Source organism: Pseudopodoces humilis, chromosome 1 (genome assembly GCF_049639895.1).
Source record: "Pseudopodoces humilis isolate 2021_Gansu_Grassland_sample_001 chromosome 1, ASM4963989v1, whole genome shotgun sequence".
In the NCBI taxonomy this organism is placed as follows: domain Eukaryota; kingdom Metazoa; phylum Chordata; class Aves; order Passeriformes; family Paridae; genus Pseudopodoces; species Pseudopodoces humilis.
In genome coordinates this window covers 48225850-48248104 of record NC_142200.1, presented here as the reverse complement: position 1 = coordinate 48248104, position 22255 = coordinate 48225850, and the positions used below count along the sequence as shown (strand labels likewise).

Genomic DNA, 22255 nt, shown 5'->3' with positions numbered 1-22255 from the left:
TAATACAGGTATTACAGACTAAGTGAGCTTGTGGAATATGTGTTCCCACTGATAAATAAAGAACAGAGTTCTGCATTTCCATGCCCAGAATTCAGCTCTTTTTGCTACTGGAGAGAGCCTCTTCCTGACCTTAACATGGATGACCTGGCCTGAAAAGCACTTCTCACCAGGAGATGGAATTTCATATTGAGCTACTCAACTTCAATTTAAATGTGAAGACCTTTCTTAATGAGGATGCTAATTTATGTATTGGTACCGTAAGTCTTACTAAAGAAATCACTTTAATTTCATTGGTTTAAAAGAAAGAAAATGCAAAGCTACTGTCTATTTTTTGTGGGAGAGGGTGTGTGGATTTTTGTGTTTGTTTATTGCTTGTTAGTACATACCTGTTCTAAGGCACTTGAGATTGGTCTGTCATTGATGGTCATGGTACCCAAGTGCTTCAGGGCAGCTAAATGCTGAGGTGAAATATGACTTTGCATTTTCATCAATACAGACTTTATTGTAAACATAGATTATTCTTTTTAAGTTGTCTTAAGCATATTTTCTAAAATGAAGCCAAAAAGTGTATGGAAACTGCCAAATAGAATGTCAGACCTATTAATGGAAAACATGGTTTAATGTTCAGATGGGCATTTAGGCCATTTTTGAAAGGAGACAGAGCCTAAGACCACTGTGCTCTTTCTCAGCTAGAATACAGAAAATGTACAGACCTTACTAGCCTGACAGATTCTGAAGACATAAAATTCCTCTTTAAATGTAAATATGCCTTTTGTTACATGTACAAGACTGGGCTTGTACAAATGGCGCTCAAACTAACTCTGCTTATTACTTTTTTTTTTTTTACACACAATGTTTAAACTATTTCACGAGCGTGTTAAAATGAAAGTTGTCTTCAGACACTTGTATGGCTTTTGTTGTTTTCAGGCTGTGCTGTGTCATGTTAAATTTTCATCAAGAAAAATCTTGGAACATTTCTGTAAGAGTTGGGGAACTGGCATTTTTATTTCCTTTTTCAGCACAGAGATAATGCGTATGTGTGTGTATGCTGTGTAGGCCAGTAAAATGTATGTATAGATTATATTCAGGGAATTGTAATACTAAAAAAAATTATGTATTTAATTTTTTAATTGTCTACTGCAGGTCTTTCCAGAGTTCTGTATTGCAGGTTTTCAGTAGCTGGAAGAAAATGCAACTCAGTAGTAAGATTCCAGCTGTGACAATGGTTAAATGCTGCAGAGCAGAATAAAACCTTCTTTCTTTTCTCTTTTTTTTTTTTTTTTTCTTTTTTTCTTTTTTTTTTTTTTTTTTAAAGTTTAGGGTTATTTGCAAACATCATGTTGGTCATTTCTCAAGTTCCTGGTCAGAGCCTGTGAACAAATTACATTCCAGTTCTGGTGTTTATCAGCTATAAAAGCAGCTAATTGTTCTTTCTTCAAAAGTACTTGAAGGCAAAGGTGGCTGCTTTTCAAGTTGAATTAGTGCATTTAACTTCTTTTGGACAAAACTATGGTGAAAATGTATCATTCCACCAGCCCAAAGGGCTTAAGGACTACAGTCATTTAAACATCATGTAAACACCAGATCACTCAGTTTTACTACCTGAAAAAGCTTACATTTAGAGGATTTTTACACCCCTCCAGGAGTATTTTTTTCTCCATTGTCAGGCTTCTTAACCCACAGTTCTGATGTAAAGCCAGCTAACTCTGGACAAGTGGTGAACTGCTCGGGGAGCAGCATTTTTAAATCACTGTATAAATGAAATTACTTTTTTTCCCCATTATAAAATTCTAGTGTATTCTTATATTTATAAAACACTGGATAAGAAGTGGAGGCAAGCAAAATCACCTGGAATCTCTTTCAGAGCAGCAGGAGGAGAGTGAGATAAAAAAAGATACTTACCTGTCACGGTGTGTCATGCATGTCAGTGAATTGAAAGGCTTTCTCACTTTTGTACTGTGAGAACAATAATTTCTGTGGTTCTTGGTCACCAATCTACTCAGTGTTTAAGTGGATTTCACAGGATCCAACTCAAAGGATATTTTTTACTGCTTTTTTCTTGTATTTTTTTCAATGTCAAAAGCTTGCAAACATAATTCCATTATTTTTATTCCCTTACCTTACCTTTTATCCCATGAAATAGTTTTCATTAGAATCTAAAATTTTCATGATCACCAAGTGCTTTGAATATCAATGTGATTTGAGCTTTTAAGTCACTTAAATACTTTAAAATGAATAAATAAGAATCCAACGTAACAAAGTATTTTAATTACAAAATTAAATATTCTATCTAAAGATTCTATTTTGCATAAAGGGAGTGGAGCAACCTTTCCTAAAACAGTCTTTTTGTGCATGTCAAAATTTGCTTTACCATGCTTAAGTCTACTCTTGGTAGCCCTGGTATTACACAGCTTTTCTAAAACTAAAAACACCTCATGAAACTATGATGAGTTCCCCAGTGGGACAGATTCTTACCATGGTTTGGCTGTGTCTTTTTTGGTTAATTCTCTTTTTTCACCTTTTTTTTTTTTTTTTTTTTTCAATTCCCTTCAACTTTTCAGACTGTCATAAAGATAAGCTGTGGATTTCAAGGTGGGGACTTGAGTAAAAGAGAAGCATGGAAAAATTGTATCAGGTATATCTCCAAATACATGTACTTACAGCTGGTATGAAAATTGGGGTTGTGTGAGTTGAGAGCTCCTCATTCTGCTAACATACCACTTTACATTGTAGGAGTGTCCAAAAGGTTGCTTAATTTAAAAAATTGGGGTTTTTTTTCTCTGCAACAGCTACACTTTGATATTTGTTTTTTGATAAAATGTAAATGTTGTTGAGTCTTTCTGATCTGAGAAGGGCAGGGGGTTTGGTTTTTCTAGCTCTGGCTTGTATTTGAAGCTTTTCAGGTTGTTTGTTAACCCCGTTTAGGGACAGAATATGGGGCCTGTTGTTGCATACCTGTGTTCTTGGGGCTGCTGGGCACTTTACTGACTCTAGAGCAGACATCTCGTTGCTATCAAACTGTGGGCTTGTGCCACAATATTATTGTGGAGGGGGGTAAATAAGAATTATGCATTAGCCTATCCTTTGTTACCTTAGTGAAGTGGCCTGAAACTAATGTTTGAGAACAAGTTGTGCTGTACTGATGTAAAATTAGCGCAAGCTACGTCTTTCTTTCTGTGAAAGAGGAACTTCTTAGTGTGCCTGGCTATGGGCACACGCACACCCCTGTTAAGACTGTGTTGTTGAAGATGCAGATCCTCTTAGCGTTGAAACCCCGCAAAGGCTGAGTCAATGACACCTGTCTGGGAGTAAATAAGGAACATTGCAATTCAAAACTTGTTAGTGACTTGGACATTACCCATTTCTATAATGACTTAAAGATCAGCAGTTTAAAGGGTATGCATTTCTGGATTTAAGTTTTTTTTTTATTTACTGTACCAAGCATGCTTGTATCTTCAAAAGATTGGGCTTTCATTCCCAACAGTGTACAAGTGCATGTGCAATCCTAGCTCATGTCTTCTTAACTTTGTTATCAGTATATGCCTTCCAAAAGCCTTTTTTTTTCTTTTCAACTGGAAAAGTTTTAACACTTGTGTCAACTCCGTTATGGAACTTCTGAAGCAAACTCTGAATCTGTTTATGGTAAATGCAAAAGAGATGAGATTTAATGTTAATATTTCATGCAAGTCTTCTAGAAAAACTGTCATGTGAATGAGTTGTTTAAATGACTGTAATGCAAATTCCCAATGAAACATCACAGAGAATTTGAGATGCCTTTAAAGTGTCACTTTCACCTGAGGAAATTTTAGTTTCCAGAGTTAAAATTTACTAAATAGAAAGGAATTGTTTGGGACTTTTTTACAGTGTTAATTGCTTCCAGATGAAAGTTAAAATGTTGGTTTATTTTGAGGGTGGGAAAACTCTTCAGTCATTTGTTTCATTTTTATCTTGAAGATGTGGAATACTTGATTGTTAAGCAACCCAATCACTAATAAGGTAGTGTGTTTAAAATGTCAAATCTGTAATCATACCAATACAGTGGTTTTTGTTAAGACTGGACTGTCTTGGGTACAGCAACCCACACTTCAGTGCAATGTTTATTGGTGTTCGGAACAATGTTATCACAATAAAAACAGACTTAAAGTGAAATTTCTCTTTACTTTGTGTTTGGTAATTCCTTTGTTGTACTGCTGAATGACTAGATGTGGGGTTATTAAAATTTTATTTATGTTTAACATAGAATTCAAGTTGATTTTCACAGGACTACAGTACATTTGCTTTCTTTCATGCTTGATTTACTGTTTTTCAGAGTATTTATACAGCTGATAAAAAATTGCTGTCATCAAGCTTAACTTCTGTGCCACTACCAATACTGGGTTACAACTATAATAAAAAGCAAATATGCACTTGGTAATATAAAATATCAGGTAATAGAGGCATGACTTGGGAATGTACAAGCTGCCTTGAAGAAAATGTAACTGCAGTTTGAGCTCTTGTAAATCTGCCCTAATTTGGAGTTTTATCCTATTTCCATCAAAGCTAACTTTTCCCTTTCAAGGCAAAGAGTATTGTCTTCATGGCAGTTGTTAAATGGTTTGAAGCAAATATTGTGGGGCCATCTTGGAAAAGCAGCCTCAGGCTTTCAGTACAAATTGATTTTCCTGGTCTCTTGCTGCTCTTGGTAAATGCAACCAACTGGCAGCCTGCATAGAAAACCCAACTGTTCGATCACATTGTGATGCATCTGCATGAAAAGGTCAGTGATGCTGTGCCTTTTGGTCCTTCTGTGGTGTCATTGGTGTTACTTACTGTTGGCATTTTATCACCTCCTGTGTTCCTGCCAGGTTTCCCCCATGACTCTGCTGACACACTGCACTCATTCCTCACACCACAGTCTGCTCACTGCCCGTCTTTCACACCTGGGTCCCACTGCAACCTTGGTGTGGCAGTGAGTGACTCTGCCAGTGCAAGCAACAGAAGGATTGTGTGTCCTGTGTCTGCTAAATACTTGAACCTGTTGGGAAAACTTTTCTGAGCTGGCATTGTTTCTCCTGTGTCAATCTTGCCCTAATGCACTCCTTCTAGGGTGGTCTTCTTGTTCTTGGTGCATGAATTTTTCTGTCTTGGAGCAACTGGCTTCAATGTGTAAAGAACAGAATCACTGTTTGCAGTGATTCCTGCACTTTCTCTGTGCAGGACACTCTGCCTGGAGTTATGTCATGCAGTTGGTGCACTGAAGACCTGCAGCCCTGCACTGTTGCGGTGGGAAGTATGTGTACACTCCCACTTGTTGGCAGCTGAGCTCTCCTACCAGTGGTGAGCTGAGCAGGGAGTCAGCTCAGCAGGGCTTTCTGGGCAGACATCCCATGTGCTGTGTGCACTTAGAGCTCCAGAGGTTTCCCTGTTGGGCACAGCAAGGGTTTGTCAGGGTCTTCTGCCTGGCAGGAGTGGCCGCTCCTGTTCAATGGATTTCCTAAGCAGTCCCTTGCTGCTTTTCCTCCTTGCCTTCAATTAATCAAACCCCCGCTGGTGTTTCTGTCCCACTCGAGTGCTGGTGCACTTTGTGTTCTTCCTGGTCATGTCTTTTAGCCAGCCTTTCCCTGCCCTCCCTTTTTAATTCATCTTCCTACCTTGCTGGTCTCTAACCTTGTGTTCCCCACCTCTGATGGTACTTGCTGTGTGCATGCTCTAGTGACAAGCAACAGCCTGAGCAGCTCAGCCTAGAACTGGCTGAAGGGCATGGCTCAAAGGGTTGTGGTGAAAGGGGCTGCTTCTGGCTGGTGGTGGGTGACCAGGGCTGTTCCTCAAGGCTCAGTTCCAGGGCCAGTTCTGTTCAATATATTTATCAGTGGTCTGGGTGCAGGAGCTGAAGGCACCATTTGCAAGTTTGCTGACAATGCCAAACTGGGAGGTGCTATTCACTCTCGGGGGACAAGGCCTTGCAGAGAGATCTAGATGTATAGGATCTCTGGGCAGCTCTGCTGTGCAATGTTGTCGTGGTTTAAGAGTGGTATTCCCACTGAAATACCTCAGATCACCAAGCTTTCTCACCCCTCCTCCCGCTCCCTCTCTTCCCCCCTATGGAAGGCTGGAAATGAGAGCTGGAGGAGCACAGAGCTAAAGCTCACAGGTTGAGATGAGAACAATTTACTAGAAACAGCAATGAAATAAGGAACACTAACAGCAATAGGGACAGCAGAATGTACAATTCACATCCAACTACTCACCACTGCTGCAAAACTTAACCCTGTCCCAGCCAGAACCAGGACAAATGCAAAGATCAGTGATTGGTAAAAATTAACAAACAAACAAAAAATCCAAACAACTAACAACCCCCAAAATCCCCAAACCACAGTGTTTATGGAATCTCTTGTGTGTAAGGCAGCCAAGTGCATTCCCCACATGGCACTGGACACTTCTTTCGCCCTGGAAGCCACCCTGGATTCCCCATGCTCTTGAACTTCAGGCTGCTTTGATAGCCCACAAAGAAGGGTGTCCTGGCAGAGCCGTGGGAATGGCTGGCTGCCCACTCTCTCAGTCCCTGGGAATCATAGCCCATGCCAGCAGGATGGGTGGAGGGGAATGCAGCCCCGGAGAGGTCTGAGCAGCTGCTCAGCACTCCTGGGCATGGACAGCCCTTGCTGTCTGCTCGTGGAGCAGGCACAGACTTGCTCGCAGCAGTGGCAGGCTCAGCCCTGCAGATGCCAGGTCCTGTGCCTGTGGGCTCTGCCCCTGCCTCCTGCTGGGGGAGTGGAGGGGCCATCTCAGGATGCCCAAGCGTGTCAGTGTTGAAGAGGCATTTGGACAATGACAACGTGCTTCAGCTTTTGTCGAGCCCTGAATTAGCCAGGCGTTTGGAATAGGTGATTGTTGTAGGTCCCTTGCAACTGCAATATCTTTGCCAGGAATCAGGGCAGTGACTGAGCAACTAAGATGGACAAGAGCTCTGCTGGCAGAACTTCTGTGTACTACAAAGCCTATGTAACAGTGCTTGACAGTAAACAGTCATTTCAAATACGCATGCAAGCTTAACTGGGAAGCCAGAAAGTGCAGTTCCAAAGGCTGTGGAGAAGAGAGCAAAAATTTTGGCAGAGTGCTGCTGTATTCCCTGGAAAGCAAAAGAGCATTGAGGCATTACACAAGAGGTAGGCTTTATTTGGACATATCTGCAGTTGTTTTCTATCACACAGTTTTTTCATGTTCCTGGATATTTCTCTCCCCCTTTGAGATTATTTTTATATATGCATGAATATATGTATAGACATGCACTCCTAAAGCATACTTTGAAATGCACTTTTCTTTTTACTGAGAAATGCTAGTAATGATCCTTATTTCACAATCAAGATACTGAAATAAATGCCAAAACCTGCTTATGCAGTAACATGTTACAAGGTGTTGTTTGAAGTCTCCCATATACAAAAAATTGGCAGAGCTGCTGTTCTGCACCCCAAGTCTGCAGGGTACATTGCAAAAAGGTTGTGTTGGCTGGAGCACAAGTCTGTCTTGTGATGACAGGAGACTGCCCCCAGGTATTCCTGGTAGCTGGATTATTTGAACTCCGTGCCATTATCCAGAAGCAAACAGCAGCCAACCTCTACCTGCTGAGCAAGTCTCAGTGGAGTGCATATTCCTCCCATTTCCAAGCTGAGACCGTAAATTAATTTCTTCTAGTTTTAGTGAAAGACCCATAACCACTACTGAGCTGTAATACAAGGACTTAGCTAATCAGCAATCACTTCCAAATGCATATATATTCTCAGGAAAAAGTTCAATCCTAATCTGAATCTCCCAATTGCAGGTGGGGAGCCCTTTACCTTGTGTTCCCAGTGCATTTTAAAGCTTCATGGGGTGGTGATGGGCATGTTGTTTCAAGTTGCTTTCTTATGCTTTCTATCTACAGCTTGCTTGACTATTTGTAATTTTCCTTGTTGGGCCAGCTGACTTCACCAAACCAAAGTCTCAGTGACACTGCACAAAGGTGCTGAAAGGAAATGTGATAGAATACCACAGAAAGTCCTTATTGCTTTGAGTGTTCTCAAAGTGGACAGTAGAAAAATGTCTGCTATCTCCAGAGGTCTTCGTAGCAAATTAGAATAATGAGGTTGAATTTTTTTTTACACTTTTTGCAGTGAAAATCTCTATTCCTGCTTTGCTGCAGTCTTTCCTGGGGATATGACTGATTTATATGTCACATTGGGGCTTTAGGATATGCTTGCCGTGTTTGGCCAGAGCCAAGTCTCTCTGGCTGTCATCATGTTGGCTTGGCTTTAGATGTTCTGCTGCTAAAGCCTTGCCTCTGGGAACTCACCTGTCTCACAAGTTATGCTGCCCTGAGGACTCATCTAGTTTGGATATTTACAGTCCCTGAAGAACCACAGAGCCTTGTGCCTGCCTGAGGGACTCTCAGACACACATCTGCCTGTACAGCTTCACCTGGTAGGGTCTGTGTTTCTTTCTGTTTTGATATCAAATTACAGCACTTGGCCCAACAGATTCTGTATCATGTAAGAGTCTTGCAATTCTCATATACTGCATTACTAAACTACCTACAAAGCAGGTCTAAAAGGTAGCACTGTGATCTGTGAAACAGGCACCAGCCCTGTCTTAGAGCCCTCACCTACTGGATTTTTTTTAACTTTCTCAGTTAACAGATGCTTCCTATTTGAGCTTGTTGATTCTCCTGGATGTGTCAGTCAAATCATAAACCCACTGTGAGAAATGCTCCTTTCAGTGCAGGTTTTTGTGTGCTGCTCTTGATTCTCACCAAAGATGTAAAAGCTCTGTCAGCAGGCTCAGGGTACTCCGGAGCAGGACTCTTGAAGCTGGGATGCTCTGTGTGGAGCCAACCCTTGTCAGGCCTATGAATGCATTTGTGCCTGAGTCTCTTCCAGCTGTTGCATTATTATTATTTAATCCAACCACTGACTGGAGCAGAGACAAACTCAGGTTCCTTCCTCCTTTTCCCTATTGATGGGCTACATCCCTGTGGTCTTCTCAGGTGGATGAATATTCCACCCTGTAAGCTCCAGGAAAATAACCTCATTAGGAGGAACTGAGCCACCTACCCTGATTACAGCAGCTACCAAGGAAGTGCAAATTAAGGGTCAAGTCCCCCTCAACAAAGGCAGGAATCTTTGACACGGGATCCTTGTAAAAAGTCATAGCTTTACCCACCCACACAGCTGGAGATGAATGGGAAGCTGTCCCTGAAATGTCTAAAGGTGTCCTCAAGGTGCTGGGATTGTGCCCTGCTGTGACACATTTAGGGAATGCTCTACAGCAGTGTACAGATACCAGTAATGCTACATTATGAGGGCTTAAACCATCCCAGCACAGGCAGCAGCAGATCCTGGGTCTAAAGGGAAACTTTCTGGTGGAAGATGGTCCTGTCCCATCATCAGAACTGCACTTGTGAAGATTTGTGGGTTGGATTTAGAAATCTCCTGGAGCAATTAGGTAATAACTAAGTGATTAATACAACTTTTGCAACTCTTAGCACTAAACTTGCGCTGCTGATTTTTAAAAATTTCTCACTCGGAGGTAGGTGGAACAAAAAGGTTGTGTTTGCCAGCTAGGTCTCCCTAAGCACTCAGCTCATTTTGTTTGTTTCCATGAGTCATTTTTAGAACAGGCAACAATAATCTTGAGTCACACATAGTCTGGAGCCAGCTTCTTAGAGAACACAGCTTTCTTGAGGAGAGTGAAAAATATCCTGAAAGGAAAAGTGCTTCTCTGGCTTTTGTACATAACAAGAAATTATGCTTTTAAAATGAAAAAGAAGCGTACGACATGCTTGGTTTTTGGAAACACAGAAAACAACCCTTCCTGTCTGCCCCTACCATTCTGAGACCTAGAAAGGCATGGGACAGCAAGGACAAAAGAAAGCTCAGCCCCCCTTGAACAAGCGTGCGGTCGCTGACTGCGTGATAACGCACAGGTCCAGAAACGCGTGCGGGGAAATGAGTCGGAGGCGGCTCCTTCAATCAGGCTGTGAAGGGCAAGTTCACTGTACATCTTTGGCTACTGACTAACAGCTGCTCTGTCAGAAACAGCCTTCCTCCTACGAACACAGGCAGCCCTAGCTTCTGCTTATCTCTAACACCGTCATTTCTGGAAATCAGGTGCCAAGAGATCTTCCCAAATCAGGTGCTTTAAAACTCCACTCAGAGTTTCCTTCCTGTGCTCACAACTCCCCCAGTGCAACCTTAGCTGCACTAGGACTGACTCAGAGGCCCTCTGTGGACAGAAAAGTGTTTTTGCCTGCTTTGCTTAAAGCAGATCAGCTTCCAGGATGTGATAGTTTGTTGTGTGCAGGCCCCATCTCATTGCCTGGAAACACAGTTATTAGGGAGTATCTGTTCCAAAACTAAGTAACAAAAGCACAAGTCTTCATCTGATCTCCTCAGATGGGAAGGGCTGCAGCAAAATATAATGTGCTGCTTTACAGTGCAGGGAGTTCTTCCCTCACCTAAAAAAGTTGTTTGTTCTGAGGCTACAAACAGCTGTTCTGCATTTGTAATAAGGAAAACACACTACACAGACCACTGTGATAAATACAACTCTATGCAGTATGAACAGATTACTAAAACTATCAGTTGATATAAAAAATGTACAGGTGACAAATGTATGTACATGTGAAAAATGAATATACAGTCCTGCTCTCAGTTAAATGTGGCTGGATTTCTTTTCAGCCACAAAAGTGGTCAAAATGCTAACTCCTAAGAGCCAAAGCATCATTTTTATTACCTCCACTGAGAGGCGGCTAGTGTGCAAAATAAAATACTGCTGCATCTAATGTGTTTATCTGTCTAAGCTAAGAAAGCTGCTTTATCTGTATGAACAGATGCTGAGTGTTAAGACAAACCTCACTCAAAAGTACCGATGCAGGAGGCTGTCACGACTCTGGCAGAGGGTTGGTTTGTGCATTTGACAATATTGACTAATAACACTACTTTCCTTTATCAACCATTTTTTCTCTGATATGTCTTCTACAGTTCACCAAAGACAAAAACTTCCCTTCTAATGCAAGTACTGCTGGACTGCCAGAAACATACCCTGTAAAATTTCTTAAACTTTTCAAAATCACCATTTTTCTAGCTAAGCAAAGCTGATTCTGATTTTTCTGACCCGTCTTACAAATTTCCAGCAGCAAGCATTAATCTCATGAGCATCATGAACAACTAATCATCTTTTTTACTCCATAAATAGACAGTAACTGTTCTAAATATTTCAGCAGTTGCAACAGCACCTTGCATTTACATCTGCCCAGTGGAATGCTGAGACAAGTTTCTCCCTGTGCTGCTGTTTCCACCTGACTGAGTCTCTCACCTTGTCTCCTAACACTGTGTTTGGCCCTTAAAGGCAAAAAAGAAAACTGATGCAGCTGAATATCATTTTGCTTTGCACGAGCATGGTTTGCAATTGCACTGAACAAAATGATTATGCCAATGCACATTACTAAATAATACAAGGAATAAAACATCATCAACCATATCCACTACAATTTCACTTTCTTGGCTCTGCTTTACTGAAAACATGAAAACAGCTGACCACAACTGTAAACTTGAGCAAAGATGTAAACTTTGATACACTAAGCACAATTTGAAAAACTAGGGAAAAAATTGCAAAGGCAATTGAATAGGAAATAGCAGGAGCACAGTGGAGAAGTATCTATTGAGAACATACTTGCTGTTTAAACAATTGCTCTGCTTGTACAGGTAAACCAAGGCTTGGGAAGGAATTCATCTAGCTACAGAAAAGTGCCTTTTGTAGCTACCTCTGGAAACAAGGGACAAGGAAAATGTTTCCATACATACTAAAAACTCATCACTGAAATCAAATATATAAACTGAATATATTAAAGCTTTGAATTTTATTACACTTAATTTCTTCTGAATATCTTACCCTTCTCCCCTGTTCAAGGCAAACCTAAACATGAGAAATGGAAGGATAAAGGAGAACTCCACTAAACGTGGAGTACATTTCATCAGAGTCTGTGTAGGCCAGTTTGCCTCCTGTCACAACAACGTTTACTTCATCTCCTGCTTTGAGGTGAAGAACAAGGTGGAACGTCCCAGGACCACCACAGGTCTGTTTCCCTGAGTAGGGTTTGTGATACTCCAGCAGTTCCCTTCTGTACCCAGCAGTGTGGAGCTGAGCCACGCTCGCGTTGGAGACGGACAGCACCGCTTCTACATACTCATCCCTCTCCGGGGCCAGCACGGCGGTGATCAGGTAGCGCCCTTCGTACGGCGATGTGAAAATGCCTGCGGAAGAGAGGCAGACTGGGCTGACCACAGCCACTCAAAATGGGACACCTGACTGCCATAAGCACAATGACAAACGTGGTCCCCACATGGGTCACCCACAGCTTCATACAACTGCAACAAGGTCAGACTGGGCAGGCAACCAACTGATTGAAGTCATGAAGACACAGGCACATCTAACACCTCGGTGCTTGAGAAGGAGGCAGCCCCCAGCTCCCCTTGGGGAGGTGCTATGAGAACCTACTCTCCCTCTCCCTCTCCCTCCCTCCAGGTGAGTGGAGGAAAATCTTCACCATGACTTCACCCAGCCATGATGAAGTGGATGAGTAAGGAACCACACCTCTGCTATCTGGCCTCAGGTGGGCTGAGGAACACAACCAGTAGAGTTGAGCTGGTAACATGGAACACTGATAATCCATGCTCCTGGCTGTCTAGCATGTCTGTGGCTGCATTCTTTGGCTGTTACCTGTGTTGGGGTTATAATAGTCCCCATCGTTCACAAGCACTTTGTTGAAGTGAACCACGCCGACATCACTGGAGAAAGGCTTCTGTGTGAGCCCAGCAGAAAATGACACCAGAGAGGGCACAGCAGCAGTGGCAGGTCCTGAAATGGGTAACAACATGAGTCAGTCACATTGGGATGTTAACACAGCCTTTTCCCTGTGATGCTTTATAATCCACTGTCTCTGCCCCTGCACATACTCCACTTGGACTAATCCTGCCAATTGCAGGATGCCAGAATTAGCAGAGTACATATTGCTGGCCCATGTCCCAGGTGTCTCACCATAGAATTTACTGAGCACCATAAAGTTCCTGCCTTGGCCACAGATTTTTTTGGTTTGGTTTTTTTCATCTTTCTTTTTTTTTCTTTTTTCTTCTAAGGAAACAGTACACAGCTTGTAAATGCTGGCAGTGGAAATCCTACCACCTTTGAATTCAACAATGCTTCTGCCAAAGACCTTCTTCAGGACAGAGGCTGCCTTTCAACATCTCCACTCTCCATCACTCTCACAATGGCCATAGGAATGCTGAAGACTATAGCTCGTGCCAGCTTTCCTTGTCATGCTGAGAAGCTGTGCACAGCTTACACAGATCTCCCACTTTCTCTCTGCCAAGGCATAGTGTAAATGGCTATAAGAATGTATAACACTTCCATAGTAATGCAAAGATAACCTTTTGTCTCTCTCCAGCACTCCTGTTTTGGGGGACCTTTCACTTTGCAATTTTTTCTTCTTTTCTCAGCAGATCAAACAGACAGGTATTTTAAAGATACCTAACTAATACTTGGGTATTTTATAGTGGCTATCTGGCTACTAGAAGAACACTGCTGTTATATTGAGTCGGATGAAATATAATTTGGACAATTAAAATGAATTTTTACTTTTAGCAGACTGATTTAATAGCAAGTGTTCAGTGCTCAGCCACGTATTAGTCCCATTCCAGTTACCTTCCCTTTAAACATTTTCCTTAAGGCAGTACACACTCCTAGAAGTAGTCAATTCCTGTTGCTTTGTCTGGGCAAGTAGCTAAAGATGTCCACAGCTGCTGTTTCACCCTGCTCCTTCTGCCTTCCTTAAAATTAATGTTTGGTCTCTCCCTTTCAGAGATGCCCATCAGTAACAAATGCTAAATTCATCAAATCCTGAATTAGAAGGGACCCACAAGGACCATCTAAGTCCAGCTCCTGGCCCTGCACAGGATACCCCAACAATCACACCTTGTCCCTGGGAGCACTGACCAAACACTTCTTGAACTCCGTCAGGCTGGTGCTGTGACCGCTTCCCTGGGGAGCCCACTGCAGTGCCTGATCACCCTCTGGGTAAAAACACTTTTCCTAAAATCCAGTCTAATTCACATGATATTGCTTAAAATTTGAAGTTTAAAAAGACACATAACAGTCTAAAATGTGGATATACAAATGTTCTGCTATCCACTGTTTTCCTGAATAACTCAGCCCTGGGGGGTGGGAAGGAGAAGGCAAAGGGGAAGACATGCCTGAAACTTCAGAACTGGCAGATAACTATGTTGATTTCCCTCAGGGGCTGGTAACCAGCTGCCTCACTATCTTTAGAAATCTTCTTATTCAGCATTTTGTCTCAAGATCAGAAGATAGACAGAAGCCCTTTTTCATTACTCCTACCTGCCAGTGTGCCTGCAGGTGATCCTGCAAGCTAAGATGAGGTTATTTGAAAGGGCCAAAATTAATTGCAGGAAGTCTACTTAAACAGCTGCTGTAAAGCTCCACCACCTTAACACAACACTACTTACACAGAAAGCTACTCTCAGACTGAAATTAACTGAAGACACACCTCAGATTTTTGGCTCACTCAAAAGGTTTCTATCCCCTGCAGTCACACTGCACGAATGGAACAAACTATCTGTTGCCTGCCCAGAAACACTGCCAGCTTTGGAGCAGCTACAGTCCTGTTTGGGTTAATGTCATCTGAGTAAGGGAGTCACTCCTACCCTGGCTCTCCAGGGCTTCCTTCAAGATTTTCCTTCACTAATTGCTAGAATAGTTACTAGAAATAGTTACTTGTTGCTATGCTGATGAAATTTCTTCAGATCTGCAGCGCAGTTTAGCACACCATAGGTATCTGTTCAAAGGAGAAATCTTAAACCTGACTAAATACCCTGCAGATCAGTTCAGGGGTCAATGTAAGGAGACACAGTAAAGATGCAGTGTGTCTGTGCTCTCTTCCCCTCTTCCAGCTGGAGTTGTGCCTGTTTGAAGTTTTCACAATTCCTACCAACAGCTCAGCAGTGCTTTTGCAGAACTTCACAGAGAGCTGCACCACCCTCTCTTACATGTCCCCTCTTGCAAACGCTTTTCCTCATGCAAAGATTGAAGTTCAGCTTCTCAAAGGAAGGTCCAGGCTTGGATGCTACTTTCATTTAAGCAGTCAATATTGTTGAAGTATAAACATCAGAAAAAAATAAAAAATTAAAGCATTTAAAAGTTGTGAACCACAGGCACAGCTCTGATGAAGAAAATGCTAGGCAGACAAAAAGTTTCACAAAAGATTCAACCTCTGACAGTTTAACTCCCTCTTTTGGGGGAGGAAGAAGCTCTTTTGGCTTCAGATGCATTCAAGAAGGTTTCACTTGAGATATTGCACATACATGTAAGCAGGAGCAGGTAAGTCTGTTCTTGGCAATCTAAGCTACTGTAATGCATTCTGGAGAGTCAAAAACCACAGAAGATGCATGGGTGGCCCTTGTTAGGCTACATCTACTTCCACCCATCTGCTAGCTGTGTTTCTGGTTCTCCACCTCTCTTTTGACTTCCAAGCAGAGTTCATGCCTCCCACAGAGCTCAAGGGCCAGAAGGAAATAAAATTAAAAAAAAATAAATCATTAAGCAAAACAAAAGAGCACACAGCCTAGGCATTTGCTATTAGGATGAAAGGAGAAAAAAAATAAGTGTGATTGTGCTGCTGACAACTGCTCAGCAACTGGAATGAGGATTCTTCAAGAACTGACACAGGAAAGAGACTGTAAGTATGTAATTCATTTGTCAGTAAGAGTAAAGAGGATTTGTCAGATTTTCTTTCACAAATGGTCAATACCCCTAAATCTAAATAAAGGAAAAGTGTGTGATTTCAGTTAGAGAAACGGGACAAAAATACAAGCAATTTATCACCTCCCTGCCTATTTTTTTTTTAAACTCTCCAATTTGACCTTAACATCTCATTTTCAGAAACATTCCTCCTGCCTATGCAGCACTATGTGATCACTGATGTGATTCCCACGAGGCAGTGCTCAATGAAGCTGCTCTGCTAAGTCACAGTGATTCTGATGCGGATGTTATCTCAGTGTTATGAAGACACACAAACTTTCCTCCTGAGTCTGTTAGTAACATCTGTCTGCTCTTACAACGCCATCCTTTCACACTGCAGCAAGAAAATATTGCTCCAGCACTTACCTACTGCTCCTTATACATAGCTAAGGAATCTGAAAAAAAAATCAAGGAATTCTCTGGTACTGAAAATGTGCAAATTATGCCTCAGCATTCAAGAAAAGCATGAAAGTGGGCTACTTTAGTCCCAGGAGACAGAATTCAAGCCCTCAACTTCCTCCTGAGCAGTGCTTTTATGTAACAGAAGCTATTCAGAAACAGAAATGAAAGAGTGATCAGAAGGCCATTTTAATAGTACAAGCTTCTTAAATTAGGAATTATAGTACAAGAAGGTCTGGTCATCTTTCAGATTTGAATTTGAGTGCCACAAAATGTACTGGGTGAAGACTGCTAAAGATATCATAAATGGTTGTCCTGAACTAATTAGACAGTAAGGATTCCTTGATGTCTTATTTATACAGTAAGTTCTTCCTCCAAAAAGCCAAAAAAATCTTCCCTTCCCCAGCTGTTAATTTCCACAGCACTGTTAACTGCTGAATTCTGTTCCAGAATGTTCTCTCTTCTTCAGACACTGACAATTAGAATCACAGAATCACAGATTCAGTTTGACTGGAAAAGACATCTGAGATCATCGAGTCCATCCTATGACCAAACACCACTGTGTCAACTGGGCCAATGCACTCAGTCCCACGAAGAGTCATTCCTTAAACACTTCCAGAGACTGTGACTCCACCACCTTCCTGGGCAGCCTAATCACCCTTTCTGTGAATAAACTCTTCCTCATATCCAGCCTAATCCTCCCCTGGTGCAGTTTAAGGCTTGCCCTCTGGTCCTGTCACTTGTTGCCCGGGAGAAGAGGCCGACCCCCAGCTGGCTACAGCCTCCTTTCAGGTGTTTGCAGAGAGCAATAAAGTCACCCCTGAGCCTCCTTTTCTCCAGGCTAAACACCCCCAGCCCCCTCAGCCGCTCCTCATGGGACATGTCCTCCAGACCCTTCACCAGCATTGCTGCCCTTCTCTGGACATGCTCCAGCCCCTCAGTGTCCTTCCTGAACTGAGGGGCCCAGAACTGGACACAGCACTGAGGTGTGACCTCACCTATGGCAAATACAGGGGAAGAATTGCTTCCCTACTCCTGCTGGCCACACTATTCGTGATAGAGGGTGGGTTGCCATTGGCCTTCTTGGCCACCTGGGCACACCCTGGCTCATATTCAGCCACTGTTGACCAGCACCCCAAAGTCCTTTTCCTCTGTGAAGCTTTCCAGCCACTCTGCCCCAAGCCTGTAGCACTGCAGGAGCTTATTGAGGCCAAAGTGCAGGACCTGGTACTTGGTCATGTTGAACCTCATCCAGTTGTCCTCAGCCCATCCATCCAGTCCAGATTAGGGACAGTGGATGCAAATGCTCCAACTCCACAGAAGTCTTAACAGCTTTTGGTACCACCCTTATCTCTCCGTTTTCTGACTATCTGCCATTGAAGTCTGTAAGGCACACTGTGGGAATTTTAAGGACAGATCAGCAGGAATATCTTGTATTTAGATAGGTATCCAGTGACATGGATCAGGAAAATGAACTCCTTGGTCAAGCCCAGCTCCCTGTGGATCTCAGGTTGGTAACTGTTCCACCAGCGTGTTCCACCAAGCAGCAGATGGGCGCACTCCTGCCTTACCCTGCCTTTTCAACCCTTCTAACATCCACCTACTGTTTCACACAGTTTTAGCATAAACTTATTAAAATACTACCATCTATAAATTGCAATGGGAAGAAAACCCCCAGGAAATCCATTTATCACAGAAATCTAGACACCTATATTGGCTTTGCTGGCATCAAGATAAATGAATGTTTCTTTACTTCTTATCCTCTTCCAGAAACCTCATCTATTGCTGCCTGTTCTTACTACCACAATCCTCAAAATGCAAAAATATTGCTTTAAGGCTATGATGGAATTTTAATTAGCAGGTATAATTATCACAATGAGAGCATGAACTCTTTGCAATTCTTTTTTTGTCAGTCCCCAGACCATTCTTCATGAAATGTATTTGTGATTTTGTTATGGCCATCAAACTAAGTCCTGGGGCAGTAGGTTTTTGGATTCCATAAAGCCCTAATATTTTACTTCCATCTATCGCCCATGTTTCCTCAAACAAATTTAGATGAAATAGCTTTTTTTGAGGAGGATGTGGAAATACTTTGATCAAGGATAACATTTCCCATGGTTTGATAATATCCCGAGTATGAGGCTGCAGGGCTGGCAGCACCCTATCAACATATATATCCAGGCCAACCAGCACATCCCACATACATTTTATACCTGTTCATCATACAAATTCATAAATAAATTGTGATATTAACAGTTATTTAAAAAGCACCCCAGCAAACCAAGAAAACTTCATTTTGAATCATTTTAATCACTAGCTGTCAGTGGTAGCACTTCTGCTTTCACTGAAGTCAGGAACTCAAGCCCTGGTGACTATGACAAAGCCAGAAACTCTCCCAAGAGAACAACTTCGTGCACTAGGCTAAGACACAGCAGTTATTCAAGATCTTAGTCTTGGCCTTATACATGTTTTATTAAAGAAATAATAAAAACATCATAAATATCTATTTATTTACTCATTAAGAAGGCAAACAGAAAGGTCCATACTGACATTAGCTAGAAAATACAAACTCTCTGTATTTAAAAAAAAACACAGTGAAGTAAGTAGCAAGAAACCAAAATGATTTTTCGAAACCTAACTCCTCTCCCCACCTCCATATTTTCAAAAGATACAGATTATGTATGTTTTAATGCTTAGGTATAGCAAAAATAAGTCAGATTTTCCTCAATGCTAAACAACTCTAAATACTAAAATATTAATAATAAATTAATACTAAAATAATAAAAATTAACACTTTTTTTTCTCTCAACCATGACCTTCCAGGGACTGAAATAAATGTTAGGAACCCATGTGAAAAATTTCTAGGAAAAAACTGCCTTACCTTGTGAATCCGTGGTAGAATGAGATGACTTTGGATATCCTACAAAGGAAAAGTAGTATGTGTGACTCAGTACACAGCAGAGTACATTATGACCAATTATCACTGCAGTCCTTTAAAAAGCATCTCTGGTTTCTGAACAGCAACCTACCAAAACAGCTGTTAAATAGTGTCTCCTATGAAATGCTCAATTATTGTTAAACTGGGGTGGTCGTGGCAAAGAGAACCAAGTTATTACTCCAATGTACTAAATCCACTGCAAACACAATGGAAAAAAAAAAAGTTTCCCTAGTGGCAAAGACTGCTGTGGTTACCAAGGATTTTACATCATCTCTGCTGACCTCATGCTTTCTGCATCCTTGGAAAGGCAGCAAAACTGGCACTGATTGTGTTTCCCCTACTTCTGCAGCCAGCTGGAGGCTGCAGAGGCCCATTCACAAATCTGCTGTAAACCCATTCCCAACAGCCTCAGTGCCCATGAAAGGACAAAAAGGGGCTGGTAAAGCACAGCAGATCTCGGCGTCACCTCTCCAGCAATGCCTGACATGTCCATTGCACTCAGTCAGGAGTTGGTTCTCTCACCTGGTGCTCCAGCATACCCTTCAGCAATGGGCATGGTACTTTGGCCAGCCTGGCCATCCACACTCCTAAGACGCCCTCTCCCAGACATCAAAACTGTGCCAGGAGGCCCTGCCTCCCCAGTCTCCAAGATGATGCCGGTTGTTCCAGGCAGAAGTGGCACAACTGCTGAGCCTGGCAGAGCTGGGCGTGGAGGAGGTCTCAGCTGTGGTGGCAGGAGGGGGACCCTCTGTCGTGGGGGTTGCATCCTGGGCCTCGAGGGCAGCAGGGATATGCCAGGCTGGGGCTGCACGGGTGGCCTCGGTGGCAACGGCTGCTGTGGTACTCCTGGTCTCCCTTTGGCATGATGAAAGAGGAAGAAAAATACAAAATTATTTGCCTAAAATAGAACACAAGATTGCATAGTTTTGCACAATAAATACTTCAAAATAAAACAGGACTCTGTTGGAGGCCACCTGTTCCCTCAGACCCAAGACTGCACTGGCTAAACACTGTTCCACTCCTGAAGTACTACAGACTCCACTCTTTACAGCCTGTGTGACAGGGAAAGGAATGAAGTAAGCCTGGAGACAGGACAAGCAGAAATCAAATAACCTATGAACATTCATTCAATTGCTACACCAGCTTGGCCTTTCTGCACCAAGCAGGCTATCACCCTTATTCCCACTGGTATCTTCATTCCAGAGTGTGCTATCACTCTCCCCTCTTTCAATTCAGTTCTCCTCAACCCCTCACACCCACTGCACTTGCTTTCGACTCTGCACTCACACAACTCTTAGCACAAGGCTGTCCCTTTAGCATGATCACAAAGAAAATAATCCACAGAAAAAAAAATCAGTAAATGTACACGACTTCAGAGTTTTTTTTCCCTTTCTTTAAAAAGGAACAGATGTAAATGTCCAAGTACTTCCATTACTAATATTTTCTGATGAAGGCAGAACTCAAGGATATAATCTACCACTAAATTCTTTATTGTTTAAATAGAAGAGATACCATTAAAAAACTTTTCCATTGGGGCAGCCAACCCATATGACATCAGGGTTGAGCAGAGCTGACATGGTTCCATTTGTGTATTGGTCAAGTTCTAAGCCTTTTATAGGAATTCTGGTTTATTCACAAAAATGAAGTCCTAGATGACACTTAAGGATGCAATGCTCTCCCAAGAGTAAAGCTGAATTACATTTACACTAAGAGCAGAAATTTACAAGTGTGTAGATTTTAGCAGATGCAATGACAGCTTTTACACATAATCAGCAGCATTTCATGCTAAATTCAACATAGGTTCAGCATAGGTTACCTTGGTTGCATTTTGAGAACAAAACATGTCTTTAGGTGCAGGTATGGATGTGAGTTTCTGTGGAAATGGGCAAACATCCTGTTGCAAATTTATCTGCTACAGCTCGTCACACACCAGAGATGCTTGCCAAGGTCCCCAGTGGAGACCACCTCTCTGAGTGGTGCTCACAATGAAGCACTTCAATTCAGTACAGTCCAAATTCAGCCTAGCAAATTCACCAGTGGCTAGGGCTAAGCCATCTGGCTGTGCCAAGAGGCAGATATGGTGTGAGGCCTCCCCTGGCTCTGCTGTGCGTCTGGGGACCCCAGGAGAGCCTTACTCTGCACCTTTGGGGAAAAGCTTACAACAAGGTTGTGCAGCTATTGTCCTTAACACATGGCTGAGGTCCAGACAGCGTCACCAACAACCCACGTACTGGTTTGTGACTACTCAACACCTGCACTTTACCCTGGTGCATTTCTTGTTTTCAGTCTCGTAAAAGCCTTAAAAAGCCCACATAAGCCTTCAGGAATACTGGGATGCTGTCTGAAGTCATATGTCACACCACCTGCATTCATTTGCTAGATATGGCTGCTAGAAAAAAATCCTCCCTGAGCCTTGCTGGCTGACTTTTAACCACCAGGAGAATTGAAACTCATACAAGTGACGTATCACAAAGCTGGGCTGAAACTCACTCAGTAACTTTGTCCAAAAGGCAGAGGCCTAAACAGTGAAATGTTTGCTTTATACAGACTTAAACTATTTTCATAAAAACCTTAAAATTAAAAAAAATCTTATAAAAATTTTCAAAAAAACCTGAAAGTATCAAAATGGAATACGATGTATCTGTGAATTTTTTAACAGAATTATTGACTTTGTAAGACAACTTCTTTCCACAGAGGCATAGATTCAGACCTTCAAGTAAAATCTTCAGATTAACCTCACTGAAAAAACAAATTTACAAAGTACTTTACCTTGGGATGCATGTACTTGTCATTTATTGAGTCAATTATGCTAAGCATAAATGAAAATGAATGCATTTCTCTGCTTGCTTTTCTAGACCTTTAAATAGCTATCAACTGCTGAAATCCCATATCCTGAGCGAACTGCTTCCTTGCACGCAACATCAATACTGCAATATTCAGAACTGACCCATATCCATAAAACTAAATCTAGAATCACTCGCCTGAAGCTCAACTTCAAGTGGAAGTAATCAGATACGTGTGAGTAGAGATCTGCTTTTGCCATGAAAAACAATCTTCCCACCTAGCTGGGAAGGCAGAGAATAGAGCTGAGAT

General features: G+C 42.1%; 2 protein-coding genes across 5 annotated transcripts in view; one reads left to right on the top strand and one right to left on the bottom strand.

Moving 5' to 3' along the window:
* Positions 1-4149, top strand: part of LPIN2 (lipin 2) — a 43663-nt gene extending 39514 nt beyond the window's left edge. For all 4 annotated transcript variants that reach the window (XM_005517236.3, XM_088052344.1, XM_005517235.3 and 1 more), the window contains one exon: positions 9-4149. In XM_005517236.3, coding sequence (XP_005517293.1) covers positions 9-153 — 145 coding nt within the window. In that variant the 3' untranslated portion in view covers positions 154-4149. The remainder of the gene's footprint in view (positions 1-8) is intronic.
* A 2985-nt stretch (positions 4150-7134) lies between these two features.
* The window catches only part of EMILIN2 (elastin microfibril interfacer 2), a 36236-nt gene continuing 21115 nt past the window's right edge, over positions 7135-22255 (bottom strand). Inside the window, exons 5-8 of the mRNA XM_005517234.3 lie at positions 19685-20017; positions 19106-19144; positions 12733-12870; positions 7135-12266 (exon numbers count right to left, since the gene is read on the bottom strand). Of these exons, the coding sequence (XP_005517291.2) occupies positions 11929-12266; positions 12733-12870; positions 19106-19144; positions 19685-20017 (848 nt within the window). The 3' untranslated portion in view covers positions 7135-11928. The remainder of the gene's footprint in view (positions 12267-12732; positions 12871-19105; positions 19145-19684; positions 20018-22255) is intronic.